Below are 15,741 nucleotides of genomic sequence, written 5' to 3'. Positions count from 1 at the left end.
AAATAATATAAAATAAATAAATAATACATTCCACATGTTCCAGCCAGTTGTTGAGACGTAAACATTCCCATCCACACACACAAAGGTATGAAAATGGCAGATTTGGCCACTGATAAGCGCCTAAATTGGAACGCTGTGGCTGTACAGTAACATGCTATACATGATGTCAGAGCTCTGGCTCTGCGCTTCACAGCGCTGTATGGGTTTTGACTGACAGACATTCTGAACTTGAGTGAGGGAAATGCTGTAACTTAAGAGGACTCTATTTATTTTGAAAGATGAGACGTTGATGATTATAATAAATACCGATTTGATGTCATACAAGCAGTCCAAATGTGCACTTCACATTTTCACATCATAAAACTCATGCCATATACAGTGTCAATGTTTATGATCACTATGTTTGATGTACAGTTACAAGATGACATGCCGTCATACCCTGGTTTGTTCTAAACAGAATGAGCCGATGTTTGTCTATTGGGAAGAACATTTGTGTAGGACACGCACCTGAATGCACTCATGACTCCTTTCTATGCGCACCAAAATTATGTTTCTCTGAATTGCTCCTAACTGTGCCACTAGAGATCCTGGTTCGAATCCAGGCTCTGTCGTAGCCGGCCGCGACCGGGAGACTCATGGGCGGCGCACAATTGGCCCAGCGTCGTCCAGGGTAGGGGAGGGAATGGCCGGCAGGGATGTAGCTCAGTTGATAGAGCATGGCGTTTGCAACGCCAGGGTTGTGGGTTCGATTCCCATGGGGGGCCAGTATAAAAATAAAAAAAATGTATTCACTAACTAACTGTAAGTCGCTCTGGATAAGAGCATCTGCTAAATGACTAAAATGTAAATGTAATTGCATTGTGAAAGCCTAACACTGTAAGGTTGTATTTTATAACTTAGCTAGTCATGTTGGCAATAGAACAAGGTCTCAAATGATGCCCACCTGACCAGTGGCATGTATTCACGGGTGCCAAGGGAAGCCAGCCTTCCCCAAAAAATTTACCAAGGAAAAAGTACATACAAAATAATCTTTCATCTCTCTGTGTTTCATACATTTCCTTCAATTCGCAAGAGAAAGCATCCGAGCGAGCGAAACCGCACCCCTCTGTCTCTGTATGTATAGCCCATCTATCTGATGCTGTCTGGTCAGAAAGAGTATGACATTGTTGCCGCCCGTAGCATTGAATGCAAGGGAAGCCAGCGAGCATTTGGCCTTCCTTGATAAAAAAATTAATAAAGTAATAGCCAATCAGCGTTGAGCTAAACTGAGTGAGCTCACCTGTGAATGGTCCTGGCGCACCAAAAAAAAGTGTCAAAGGAAGCCAGTTTGGATTTGGCTTTAGACCAATCAGATCACAAGTCAAAAGCCATTATTGACAGAATTTTTATTTAGAGTGGCCTTTTATTGTCCCCAGCACAAGGTGCACCTCTGTAATGATCATGCTGTTTAATCAGCTTCTTGATATGTCACACCTGTCAGGTGGATGAATTATCATGGCAAAGGAGAAATGCTCACTAACAGGGATGTAAACAAATTTGTGCACAACATTTGAGAGAAATACGCTTTTTGTGCTCATGGAACATTTCTTGGATCTTTTATTTCAGCTCATGAAACATGGGACCAATACTTTACATGTTGCGTTTACATTTTTGTTCAGTATAGTTGTCACTGTATTAGACTAAGCATAGGTGATTAGATTATGTTGAAATGTTGAAGTTGAAATGGTGCTGGAATAGTGGAGGCAGTTCCTGTTTTCTTTGCGATTTGCGGTAACTCTCTGTAGTTCTAAATCAATAGTTGTTTAGTAGTCCGAAAATGTCTGAAATATTACCTTGCTTGACCATGCTGTAGGTCATGTAACCTTTTATTACATGCAATATGTTTTGTAGACTTCACCGGACAGATGTTGCTCTCTGGTTTTGTAATGAAACAAATATGTGGTTGAATTTATTCTGCCACTGTGCTTTCTTATTGTCTTTAGGCCTATATATCACAGTGTCAAGGCATATGAACTAACAGGTTATAGAGCAAACAACGCAATTATCACAACACATTGGTTGTAATATGGCTTTTTGTTCTGGATTGGCTTCCCCGGTGATTTTACCCACGCACCGCTACTGCACCTGACCCAGATTGTGATTTATAATGGAACTTTTTGGATTGCGTAAACAACAGTAATTGTGTGATGGGGGGGTGTGCTTGCTCTAGTTCCTCAATGGCACAGCTAGGAGAGCGCAAATAATCACCTTATAGTTGAAGACTCTTCTTGAGTCATAAAAGTGCACTGAAATTACTTAGGAACAGTTCACACTTTGGAGAGGTGTGGCCACATGGAGACACCAGTTAGACCTCTCACTCAAACCCTTGTCATTTTTTTGTCTTATGTTGCACCTACCCCACATTTTCCAGGAATATTCTTATTTTGTTACTAAATGTTTCCAGAGTATTTTCAGATTTCGTTATCAACAAATGTGGCGAAAAGTACAGTAAATGTAAAATGCACATACAATCAGCAGTGTAATGCTTGGATTCAAGCTTGTGTCAGGTGAACTGTTGTGTCCTCACCTTTTGGTCTAATAATTTCCCCATAAACTCCTAAATGTTTCCTTTCAATTGCTACCTCTGTTATGCATCTGCTTTTCATATTTCTTCTGTAAGAAACATCTACATTTAGCCCTATCCTTATAGGCCAATTCCCACCAGGTCAATATACTTTACTTATATTGTCTAATTTTGCACAGCCTTAAGCCTAGTCTCTTAAGTTCCAGCGAGAAGAGAGATACATACTTGTTGGGAGACAGCAGTGAAATCCAATTTATGAAATAAATATGATATAAATAATAATTTATGAAGTGCTCATTATGAATGTTTTGGCGACTGCTGTGTCATCACTCACAGTCATCATGCAAAAATGTCCAAAAGAGTATATATTTAGAATGTAATACATTTTTATTTTTGTATGTTTACATTGATTTTCAGTTTGCAGACTTGAAATCTGAGAAGAGTAAAGTCTGGCTATATCACACACAAAAAAAACAGTTTCATTTAAGTTGAAATTCATGCAAAAAATTTATTGAACAGTAATATAAAATAATTTTTCATAGTTGCTAGTTCATGCTTCATCTGCCAACTGTTTCGAAGTTAAATTACAAAAGCAAGGCTTCATGTCATGTAGTGAATTACTTAGGCATGGAGTTTTTTTGTTTTATTGAGCAGTAACAAACCTGTAACTGATATACAAAGCAGAGTTCCAAATAATAACAATAATCAAATTACACTTTCTGTGGCACATTTACAACAGAACAAAAATGTCTAAACCGTTATATGATTTTAACAGCTATCATGCATTTTGAGTTCCACATGTAACCACAAACCTCACAAGAATGGTCAAACATACTAAATTTGACTGTGAGCGCATGTCAGATAATTAAATGCTTCAATTATAAAAGAAGTTGAGGCATATACAGCAGTTTCATGGTGTTAATTGAATGAATGCCAGTATATGTTCACAAAGCGCACTACATTTCAAAAACAGGCCTCGGCAGCCAAGGTATTCAATTCATTTATCCACTTCCTTTGTTTGAGTTTATAAAACATGCATAGGCAGACACTTTCAGGTTGTCTTTTTTTACACAATAAAAGTTATTTACGTTTACTTTGTTCGCAATACTTTAAAAAGAGAAAAATGAACACTCACAGAATTCCAGCAAGCCACAATAAAATCTATAGCCCCAAAACATTTTTTTAAATTTGCAAATAATAGATACATGTAAATTCCAGTTATGAAACTCCCCCCAAAATAGATATTCATCACCAAGGTAATAATTAGCCATTATACAGAAATCCGGGTCAAAAGCGCACACCAAATGAACCTGGGGTAAGCATAATCTGTACAAAACCATAAAACATTCCATTTTTGGCATTTCAACAAGGTTGCAACATTCTTTTTAAGACTGCCTAATTTATCTGAGAACTATTTTATAAGAGTAGCAAAAAAAGTTATCAATAAATATTCCTTACTTAGTTTGTACACCCTTATGTTAAAAACATTTTTTTAATGTTCTGTCCTTTTTAGTGCTGTATTTTGTAAACGTACAATAGTTAGTAAGAAGTTACACAACATTTTCATATCCAGTAGAACAGGCCTCTCCAACCCTGCTCCTGGAGAGCTACCGTCCTGTTGGTTTTCACTCCAACCCTGGGGTTGGAGCGAAAACCTAGAGGAGGGTAGCTCTCCAGGAACAGGGTTTGAGAGCCCTGCAGTAAAATGAGTGAGGGGCTTTCATAAAACATCTCCTTTAAGATCTCTTTCTCTCTCTCCGTCTGTCTCTCTCGTACTGAAGTACAGAATCAAGCACGTCATCACCAGGTTCGAGGAGGCCAAGGGCCCGAAAGAGTGAACAATGCGAAAACTTTCTGTAGTTTCTACAAGTAATTTTTTTAAAGGCATACCCAAAGACTCTCTCCTGTAGTTGTTGTACTGTACGCGCCACTTCCTGTGAGCACCACTTCCTGTAAGCGCATTCCTGATCATGTCCCTCCATTTTCGCCTCCACCCTGCTGCCCCCGCTATGCCGCCCGTGGCAGACTGCGACGAGGAGGAGGGTGGTATAACGCCCCACCCTGGTCGCCACAGGCTGCCACCACCACCCGCCGCGGTGGAGCGTGCCCCTTCACTGGATGTTGCTGCTGCTGTCCTTGGTGTCCGTGCCATTGGTCTCCGAGGACAGAGCCTTGTTAAGGGAGTTGAGGCTGGCGTCGGAGGGGAGGCCGTCCCGCCTCGGGGGCATCCGCTCGTTGATGCGGTCCAGGCCCTTGGCCTCCTCGAAGCTGGTGATTTTGTGCTGGGGCGAGAAGCCCTTGATGGCTGGAGGATGGAGAGAGGGAGTGGGGGACGAGGGGAACATTAATGGAGGGGTGATTTAGAGGTAGAGAATACATGTAAAATATGAGGTTACTTATTTCTGGTTTACATGCAGAAACAGACACATCAATGTGTTTTGAGTTGTTTTTGGTTTTGTTCAGCGTCAATAATTCATTGTGAATCAAGTCATGTGATGACAGAATAACGAATGAAAATCTCTGTTTCTGAAGTGGTTGGCTATATAAACCATTGCACTGAATGGAAATGTCACTTGATGGTTGTTAGCAGAGGTCTAGTAGGCCAACCGACAGAAACCACAGCATCATCATTCTAACAATATAAATAGTTATTTGAGGAAAAAAAACATTTCTATACTATTTCATCTGCTTAGTGTTTTCATAGAAATAACTAGAGTATGAATGCGTGTGTGTACACTGAGTATACCAAACATTAGGAACACCTTCCTAATATTGAGCTGCACCCCCTCCCCCCCTTTTGCCCTCAGAACAGCCTCAATTCGTCGGGACAAGGTGTCGAAAGCGTTCCACAGGGATGCTGGCCCATTTTGACTCCAATGCTTCCCACAGTTGTGTCAAGTTGGCTGGATGTCCTTTGAGTGGTGGACCATTCTTGATACACACAAGAAACTGTTGAGCGTGAAAAACCCAGCAGCGTTGCAGTTCTTTATACAAACCGGTGCGCCTGGCACCTACTACCATACCCTGTTCAAAGGCACTTCAATCTTTTATCTTGCCCATTCACCCTTTGAATGGCACACATACACAATCCATGTCTCAAGGCTTAAAAATCCTTCTTTAACTTGTCTCCCCTTCATCTACACTGATTGAAGTGGATTTAACAAGTGACATCAATAAGGGATCATAGCCTTCACCTGATCAGTCTGTCATGGAAAGAGTGGGTGTTCTTAATGTTTTGTACACTCAGTGTATATCTAATATAAGTCTATAACTTAACTTCTTTCTGCAGACACATTTGAACACTGAAATTAATAAATAATGTTTTACTGTCACATACAATGTATAGGTGCAGTTAAATGTGTTGTTTTACAGGGCCAGCCATAGTAGTATGGCACCCCTGGAACAAATTAGGGTTAAGTGCCTTGCTCAAGGGCACATCGACAGATTTTTCACCTTGTTGGCTCGGGTATTCGAACCAGCGACCTTTCGGTTACTGACCCAACGCTCTAACCGCTAGGCTACCTGCCGCCCTTGTAGATTATGGATAACATATCATATTTTTATTCTCATCTTGGAATATCATAGGTAAAACCATCCTATATAGTTCATTCTGCCTTTTGAAGATTGCAAAGAACTATAATACAATCAATATGAACAATTCATCAGAATAAATGACAACACAATACCAACACCAATTACCATATTACCGAAATGATTGACAAAAGGATGACATAATTCTACTGAACTATAGCTGAGTGTCTAGTGCTGCAGGACAACAGGTTGTCATTGTGCCATTGCCTTTCAATCAAGGACAGATTTTCAAAAGTAAAAACACTACTGATAAATCACATAATTGACTCAAACAGAAAAGTATGTCAAATGAATGTGCAAATTGAATAATGTGCAAATGATTCAACGTGGAAGTGAATGTAGTGTAATGTGAAAGTAAAAACAGTAAAACAACACAATGTTGCAGTGGATCTTCTATTTAAAAATAAACCTATAGATAACTGAGTGCATATTGAATAAAGGCACAATTAAAACACCTGAAGATCCTCAGGACCAGACCTCCCCACCACCGTACAATACAAACAAAACAAAAGGACCAACAAAATTGGAAAATAGAGAGCGGGGCCCACGAAACTGAAACATACAGTATACCACAGAAAGACCACGCTCACATACACAGACACCAGAGGAGGCTGGTGGACGGAGCTATAGGAGGACAGGCTCATTGTAATGGCTGGAATGGAATCAATGGAATGGTACCAAACACACGGTAACAAAGCGTTTGACTCCGTTCCATTGATTCCACTCCAACCGTTACAATGAGCCCGTCCTCCTATAGCTCCTCCCACCAGCCTCCTCTGATATACACTACTACAGAGGTAGTTGATGCTAATCACTTGTTAAGCCTGCTCAGAACCTGCAGCAAATTACTAATAAGGGACAAGGGGGGTATAGTGGTTGTGGGTAGCTACATTTTCAGGAGAACCTATTTCTGGATCGGGGGGCGCCATTTTGGAGGAATTTCCGATATTATGGAATTATGGGTGTAGAGAGAGGGGGCTGATGGGACTTATAGTTGTGTTGCTGCATAGCACAGGTCAGACACAGGTTATTAGCAGCTCAACAAAGAGAACACGACACAGCAGAGCCACAGAGGAACCACCAAGGAAAAATGAGTCTCGGGACTGATGCACGTAATCCTCTAGGGAAACACCCAAACACCCAACACACTCTGTAACAAGCTACAGCTAAATGGATGAAAACGTGGGGGGGGGGGGGGGGCACTGTCTATTGCAATAAGAAGCAACAGAGAGGGCCGCCGGCCTATTTACCTTCATCTGCCTCAATAGCCTCAATAGTAGCTGAAGAGAAGAAGATGGGGGTTGCAAAACGAACGAGAAGAAGGGTGACCAGCGAGGAATTCATTTGGTTTTTCCCAGGAACCGGTCAATGAGCAGCAAAAAGAGAGAGCCAATGCAAAGACAACAACGTTAAAAAACCTCTCCATGTTTTAAGACAGAGGCAACACATGGATGTTAGAGAAAAGAGGGGAGGAGGAGGAGGAGGGACAAAGCGGGTGTGTTAAGACCGACAAAGAATGTAGGAGGCAGGAAACCAAAAAGGGGACAGACGGAATGGAGCCAGTCAAATACCCATTGTAGACAAATGCGTGGTGCGCTGGTATTTTGAGCTTTGTAAAAACGTCACCCGTGTTTGACAAAGGGACAAGAAGCGGTGCTGGATGAATAGAGACAATGGACGTCTGGACGGGGGACACCGTGACAAGTAGAACTGGAGAGGGTTACAATAGTGATTATCAAAGGGGAACAGTGGATGTCTGACGTATCCTCACTCAACAAACTACACACTTAGAGGGGGGTGACGTCAGGGGTGTTTAACAGGAGTTGGGGTACAGTACATAAAGACGTGTGAGTGAAAACAGAGACAACTCTGCCAAAGTCAAGAATGCGGCTGCAACTGAATAACCGAGACCAGGTCAAATAAAATAAAAACATGAAGAACTCTTAATGTTCTCGGAAACAGCTATCTAGAACTGTTGCGCAGCCGTGTCTTTTGAAATGAACCGTCAAAAGAGCAGACGCACCTTTTAAAAAACACATCATGGCAACACTTTGATACACTTACCACTTACTGTCCAAATCCTTCTGTTTTATAGCAGTAGTTATTGTCAAACACTTATCACCAGAAATACAGAATTTACTCTGTAGTCAGGTGGTACACACACAGACAAATAAATGGGTACGAGTTGGACTGCAAATAAACAAATACTTAGCGGCTACAGCTCTACACTTGAACAGGTGTGTGTTGCTATGGAGATATAATACAGTACATAATGCACAGGAGAGACGTACACACAGGTAAGTTATAAGGAGGTCCAAATGAAACCAAGTGGTTGATGGATTGCACAACATTGCAGTAGAAGCACATTGGAGAATATCTGAACAATAGGAGCCTATGGTGAGCTGTGATTCTACCGATGTTGTGACAGACAATCTCTCAAACGTCACTCTGCCTCCCAAAATGGCTCGTCCTCGCTACTGCCTCTCAATTGGATGGCTTTGGCCCATCGTTGCCTCACTGGGAACTACATGGTTGCTCCTATGCAGTCCGAATCAACAATAGCAGCGTGTGAGTATATGCATCGGCGTATGTGTGTGTGTTTGAGATAGAGATATAGAATACTGTTCAGAGGGCAAACATGTAGAATTTCTGTGGTTAACTTCGGGAAAAGTGATCCTTAGGAAGTGAACCCAGAAATAGTGTCAGATGGGATCAGTAGAGGATAGAAAACATGATTCTGCAGGCCTACATGCTAAAACAACTGGCAGAAAAACTGACAGAGGAGACAAACTAACCAAGAGAGCCGAAGAGAGGAGAGTGAAGTTGTTTGGATTTCTGCCTTGTTTGTGGATGACAAGGTGGACAACATTGATCCCCTTCCATCCACAGTTGTTTATGTCAATTCCAATTCATCTGAATCGTAGTCGATCCTTAGCCTCCCTGACTTCTTAGAAATGACTTACAATTTGTAAAATCAATGTTTTTGTTCTATAGAAAGTCAATTGAAATTCTAAATTGGCTATGTTGTAGCCCGATTCAGTGGGTAGATGATTCAATTCGACTAATAATCTTTGGAAGAAACGACTTCCCTGTGGCAAAGCATCTTCTAATGCTAGTCTGTCACGTAAAGGAGATCGATCGATCGTCAGACTGGTTTCGGGAGTGTTTGGAATTCAACATGGGAGGGTGAATTCTACAATATTCTCACAAAAACACTGCTGACAGAACACAACAGATTATACCTGTGGTTTCTAGAGAGAGAGGAGAAAGAAGAAGAACACACAGACAATATTTGAGATATAACCAGTAGATTACAGAGAGAAAGGTGGAGAGAGGGGGGAGCAAGACAGCATTAGAAGAGACAACTGGGACAAAGAAAGTCAACTTCTAACATTTAATGGCTGTATTATCTGAAGCCACCACCAGAGAAAGGGGCAACACTTCGCAGTACTTAGGTAATAGCCTATTCTAGGGTAACTCTGCTGCAATAACGGCTGAATTGAACTACAGCAGGGTTTCCCAAACTCGGTCCTGGGGACACCTTTTGGTTTTTGCCCTAGCACTACACAGCTGATTCAAATAAAGCTTGATTATGAATTGATTATTTAATCAGCTGTTTTGTGCTAGGGTAAATAACAAGATGTGCACTTCTTGGGGTCCCCAGGACTGAGTTTGGGAAACGCTGAACCACAGGTAGTTACATAGTATTTACCACTGCTGCAACTGTGTTCTACGACATAAAAGTCGTATAAAATATACCAGGTTTAAGAGAAAATCCCCCCCCAAAAAGGGCTAAATAAGTATCAGGTATTTGAGGTAGATGTATTGCTAATAAAATCTTATATATAAGTGTGTGGTGAGGGGGGCGGAACATGGGGGCTTGGGGAGTGTGAGGGGTGTTGTGGGCTGGACATGGAGGTCCAGGGTGTGTGTTGTGGGGCTTACCATTCTGGAGCTTCTCCTTGCCCCCGGACAGCACTCCACTGGGCAGCATGCCGGTGGGGGTCAGCCCCTTCAGTGTCAACACACTCTCACTCTCCTCCCTGCAGGGACAACAAACAAACAAATGACACAACGCTCAGATAGAAATATAGCCCATAGAACATGTAGGCCTTTTAGCAAGCTCATTCCTGCACGGGGAAAATACATTAAGCAACGTTCAGATGGAAATATAGCATGCAGAACTGATGCTTTCATGTGAAATAGTGTTTCTCAACTTCTCAAAAAAGTGTTTCTCAAGTCTCACGTACTCCCAACATCACACATTGTTGTTCTAGCCAGTGGAGGCTGCTGAGGGGAGGTCGGCTCATAATAATGGCTGGAACAGAGTTAATGGAATGTCAAACACATGGAACAATGGTATTTGATACCATTCCACATATTCCGCCCCAGCCACTACCATGAGCCCTTCCTCCCCAATTAAAGTGCCACCAACGTCCTGTGTTTCTAGCCTTATACTAGCACACATGATTCAACAAACCATCGAGCTGTTGATTATCTCAATGTTTATGAAAGTTACTGCTCCTATTGCTTCAGCTTTATGAAATGACATCATCTATTGGGAGTTGCACCAGGAAGCGAGAGGTTAAACAGACAAATGAGCACTGAACAGGAAGAGTTAAAAGAGACACAGAAAGAGCTTTTCAGACAGTTGAAGAGACAGAAGGTTGGCCGATGCCCCATGCCAAAAATAAGTATTTAATCAAATACATTATACGTTAACAAGTAATACCTAAGTCAGTGGTATTCAAACTTTTTTAGCAGGACCCCATTTTTTTTCCATAAGAATTTCTCGACCCCACCCCACCCAAAATCTAATGACAAAACCTTAAAATTGGTACATTTTACATCAACAAATAATCTTAAATTCATTAAATGTATCTCTTATCAAAATGAAAAGAAACCAAAAAATAAATTTACTCAATATTGTCCCATATAATAATCTGTACTATTATTATTATTATTATTATTATTTTTAAATAAATTGGCAACCCCACTGCAGTTCCCCAACGACCCCACTAGGGGTCACGACACACACTTTGAATCCCACTGAGTAACTTATATAAGCCTTTGTTAAAAGCTTATCATTGCAGCCTTATTCTAAGCTGTGAGTTTCCCACTGGGCACACACTGGTTGAATCAACGTTGTTTCCACGTCACTTCAATGAAATGATGTTGAACCAACGTGGAATAGACGTTGAATTGACGTCTGTGCCCAGTGGGTTGTTACTAAGACACGTTTATGCAGACATTTCTGCAACAAAAAAACTGCCTTTTGATGTAAAATTGCACTCCTGTAAAGTACAGTGTAACTACTTCTGCCTAGGATCATGTAACTGGGCACATATTATAAAATACATAAACATTGGTACACAGGAAATGCACACCTAGACATACATGATTCCTAATAAATACCTTAGGACAGAGAATACCCTGGCCATCTTGCCAATGGCACGGATCTTGTTCCTGATGACCTCCTTGCGTGCAGCGGCTGTGGCACCTATAAGACATGCACGCACGCAGTTCTCAAGGTCAGACAGTCAGGCTGCTTCAAACCATCACAACATGTCTGCTTATCTGGGTGAGGCATTTTCTTTGAGGTGTGCTCATTACCAGACATGAGCTGGTAAAACGTAACACTAAGTTGTGTTTTGTGTGTCTAAGTAGTGTACGTGTTTGAGTGAATCCTACTGATACAAAGGAATCCTATCCTAAATGTTTAGTTGACATTTATTTGATCGTTTAGCAAATGTGTTTAGCACAGGAGTCTTACAGTGTCATATCACATCAAAATACACTATGTAGTTATTGAAGTTCAAAGTAAAACCAACCGAACCAGTACTTTGAATCTCACTCCACCACTGCAATTCCCTGGTTATGTCTACAGTCTTAGTATGAAAGGCTTTCGGAGAAAGAGGTGAAGCTTGGTGTTCGATGCCTCATCACCTCTACCCTGTCTAGAGGAAGCTTCTAGACACTCATCCATAAAGTAGTCCCTCAAACACTCTGCCTGGCCTAATCACAGACATTGAAAAGCACTGCAGATGACCTTCTATCAGATTCCCTTTGCTAGGACTACTGTTTTTAATCTGCAATGCCTTTGTGAGGCCCATGATGGTTCTGAACTAACAAGGTGTAAACACAGCCTAAAGCTGTCATCTAACATGGTCGTGTTCAGTTGGCACGGACTGGAAGAAAACATTTCAACAGAGATAAATGGGGAGGTACTATTTGAACTTGTCCAATAAGAAACGCTCGTTTTCATTTTCGGTTGCAAAACAGTGCGCGCTAATGAACACGACCCAGGTTTCTGTTTCTGCTTGGAGAAGAAGAATAGAGCCTGGTGAACAATATAGCCTGGTGAACAATATAGCCTGGTGAATAATATAGCCTGGTGAACAATATAGCCTGGTGAATAATATAGCCTGGTGAACAATATAGCCTGGTGAACAATATAGCCTGGTGAAGAATATAGCCTGGTTTAGGAGCTTGTGTGTTGTGACAGGATGACTTGTGTTTGACACTAGGACCCTTTTGTGACCCAGCTTGGAAAATGGTAGCGAGGTGGAGTGTGAGAGATGGAAATTAATACAAGTGCTTGGAAGTATATGGAGAGAGAAGTATGAGTATGCAGAGAACAGTGAGAGACTCTAGTGGAGTGTGTTCCCTTAGGTTGGACCACTAGGGACAGTCCTGAGTATCCCATCTTCTGTAGCATTGAGCTACAGCTAGCTGGACTTTTGGGCATTCTACACAGGAAAGAGGCAATGCATATTAAGGACTGACTACGCTGCACTGTTTCAATTGAAGCTATAGGCTAACGCTAATTCACTCATGTGCAGATAACCGTACTGCAGATTCACTCAAAATGTTTAAGCTATGTTTAAGTTACCAGTATTGAAGGCAACACACCATGCAAGCTGTTCACCACGCAAAACTATACCAGTCTATTAAAATACTGGGTAACACTTTATTTGGATAGTCCATCTGTAGATGCTCTACAGACAATCAATAGCATTTACACTAACTTTCTACTAACCCTAGCTCTCTAACCCTTATCCTAACCCTAAACTTAACCCTTATTCTAAACCTAACCCTAACCGTAACTTTAGCAAGCAGTTGCTTATCAACAGATAGTTTGTTAATAGTATGTCCATCTGTAGACCATCAACAGATGGAAAATTTGGACTATCCAAAAAGTGTGACTCAAAACTGTATAGTGTCAACATTCTGAGTGAACCTACAGTGCAGTTGACCTTTATATGCAATTGATTGAATTTGGGTGTATGTCTACTGTCTATATTTTTATAGATCGATTATATATTATATTTTTACTGATAAATATCAATTACCAAACTGAGCATAAATGTTACAACACATTTACATCTTGTGTTAGTTAATTGGTTCCCAAAGTGCATGTGCAAGAGCAAGCACCAACACAAAGGTATATTGGCGGTAGAGCTGAGGGTTGTACCTTTCTTGGGGGCATATATTAGTTGTCCTTCTCAAGAACACCCCCAGAAGAGAACAGAAAAGACAAGACAGATCAGTGAATGGCCGAAGAATGACAGAGGAAACGAAGGAGGAGGAAGAGGAGGTGGAGAGGAAAGAGAGAAGAGGCAAACAGACACCCATGAAGCATAAAGAAAAGCAATGGCTTAAAACAAAACTCTGAAAAACAGAAAAGAAGAGAGACAAATTAGATGAGGTAACCACGGAAATAATGAAATAACACAGCATCAGAGAGAGAGAAGAGAAAAAAAAGAAATAATACAAAGAATATGAAGATCAACACAATGAATATTAAACTAATGAAGAAAGTCAGTGAAGGAAAGAACATTAGGAAGTGATAAGATGTTAGTCACCAAGGCTTTGAGTGACTAAGAAGTGTCTGTCAGCTACCAACGTTAAGGTCAAGGGTTAGAATCGTTTTTCTATAACACACCACTTCCTGCCATACAGGAACAGGATATGACCTATGTTCACTGCTCTATGTTCACTACATACTTCAGTCTGAGACTGCCTTCATTGAAGTCATTTGTAGTGACGTCAAAATGAGGGGTGTTGTTCAAATCAAAGTCATCAGCGATTGGATTATCTCTAAACCAATCAGAGTATCAAAGCCAATGACGAATTTTCAAAATGCCGCTTTACCCACGTGCGTTCTGGCTCTGGCCCAACCCATCGGTTTCTGGGACCAATCAGAACGGTCAGAATGTGTCTGCATTCTTGAAATCGTCGGGGAGGTACTCAGGTCCATAATCCGTGGGCGTGGTGCAGCGTTTGGCCGGAGCAAGGAGTTTTGGTAGCCAGGCAAACCAGTGTTAGGGTCAAGGGTTAGAAGCAGTTTTCTATAACACACCACATCCTGCCATCCAGGAACAGGATATTACCTAAGCATTCCTTCCCCCTCACTATAGAGTTATGGTGACATGTTTAACTTTGGTAAATAAGTGACAGGATGGAGTATTTAGGGCTTATCTAGGAATGGGTGTTCCAAACCATCTCTACTTAGACAATGCGTCTGACCATTATGTTGTACAACAGTGGTCACCAACCTTTTCTGAGCCAAGATCACTTTCGCAGTCAAAAAGCAAGCCGAGATCTACCGCTCAGATTTATTTTTCAACATGACTGAAACAGTGTAACATTAACCTAATAAAAACAGTTCTGTAGGAATTATGTTTGGGCAGTAGGCCTAATATATATTATCACAGCATATTAGCTCTCTGCCCGGCCTGCCAATCTTTTTTATTCTAAGACCATATTATATTTACAAACTCGAGCTTTGATAACAAAATAGATCAGTTGGTGTAGCACTTGCGAGGCACTGTGGAGCATAAATGTTTTATTTTTTTATTTTACTGGACTGATGGTACCTGCATCTGATTGTCATGGTACTTTCAAGACAACTGGGAACTCGGTAAAAAAACCTGAGGTCAAATCATGAATTCAGTGATATTCAGGTTGGAAAGTCGGAGCTCTAGAAAGATGACCATTCAAAACAATATTTCCCAGTCGGATGTCGTTTTTTTCAGAGTTCCCAGTTGTCTTGAACGCACTGAAGTCGGAAGTCTGACATTTTCGTGTTCCCAGTTGTTTTGAACACAGCATTAGTCTCAGCAGAGGGAGGGAGAGAGCAGCAGAGGGTCCGCCTCTCACAGTCCCTGCTCTCTCCTTCCTTTCCTCCAGTGAGACTGACCAGAGAGAGGAGACACCGTCTTCCACCTGATGGCGAAACTAGAGTCGCAGCACATCTGCCTCAGTCATGCACACAATATTCCTCTATATTCAAGTAGACATGATGAGCTGCTAATAATAATAATAAAAACACAGGGTTATCGATACACTTGGCTACTCATTCATTGCAGCTGCAGCACGATTGGAAGTATGGAAAAGCAAGTTTTTATGTTTTGTAATAGTGTTGAATAAAAACAGTGACAGTGCTGAATAAAAACATGAACTCACTCATAAAAATTGCAGCTCTTTGCTGTATTCTTTGACAGTTTCTCTGTGTTCATGCTTTTAAAAGTTATTAAGTAGGCTAGTATCAAACTTTGCTGTGGCCGGCGTCGTGGAAGCCCTGT

The 15,741-nt window shown here is 41.3% G+C and overlaps 1 protein-coding gene across 1 annotated transcript in view; it reads right to left on the bottom strand.

Annotated features, from left to right (window-relative positions):
- Positions 1-3,191: 3,191 nt before the first annotated feature.
- LOC311131999 (protein phosphatase 3 catalytic subunit alpha) overlaps positions 3,192-15,741 on the bottom strand; it is a 143,124-nt gene continuing 130,574 nt past the window's right edge. The window contains exons 11-13 of the mRNA XM_084165162.1: positions 11,570-11,654; positions 10,100-10,197; positions 3,192-4,868 (exon numbers count right to left, since the gene is read on the bottom strand). Coding sequence (XP_084021288.1) covers positions 4,675-4,868; positions 10,100-10,197; positions 11,570-11,654 — 377 coding nt within the window. The 3' untranslated portion in view covers positions 3,192-4,674. The remainder of the gene's footprint in view (positions 4,869-10,099; positions 10,198-11,569; positions 11,655-15,741) is intronic.

This window comes from Coregonus lavaretus (assembly GCF_964263955.1).
Source record: "Coregonus lavaretus genome assembly, chromosome: 7".
Classification (NCBI taxonomy): domain Eukaryota; kingdom Metazoa; phylum Chordata; class Actinopteri; order Salmoniformes; family Salmonidae; genus Coregonus; species Coregonus lavaretus.
The sequence above is the reverse complement of the archived record's forward strand: the minus strand, read 5'-3'. Positions and strand labels throughout refer to the sequence as shown.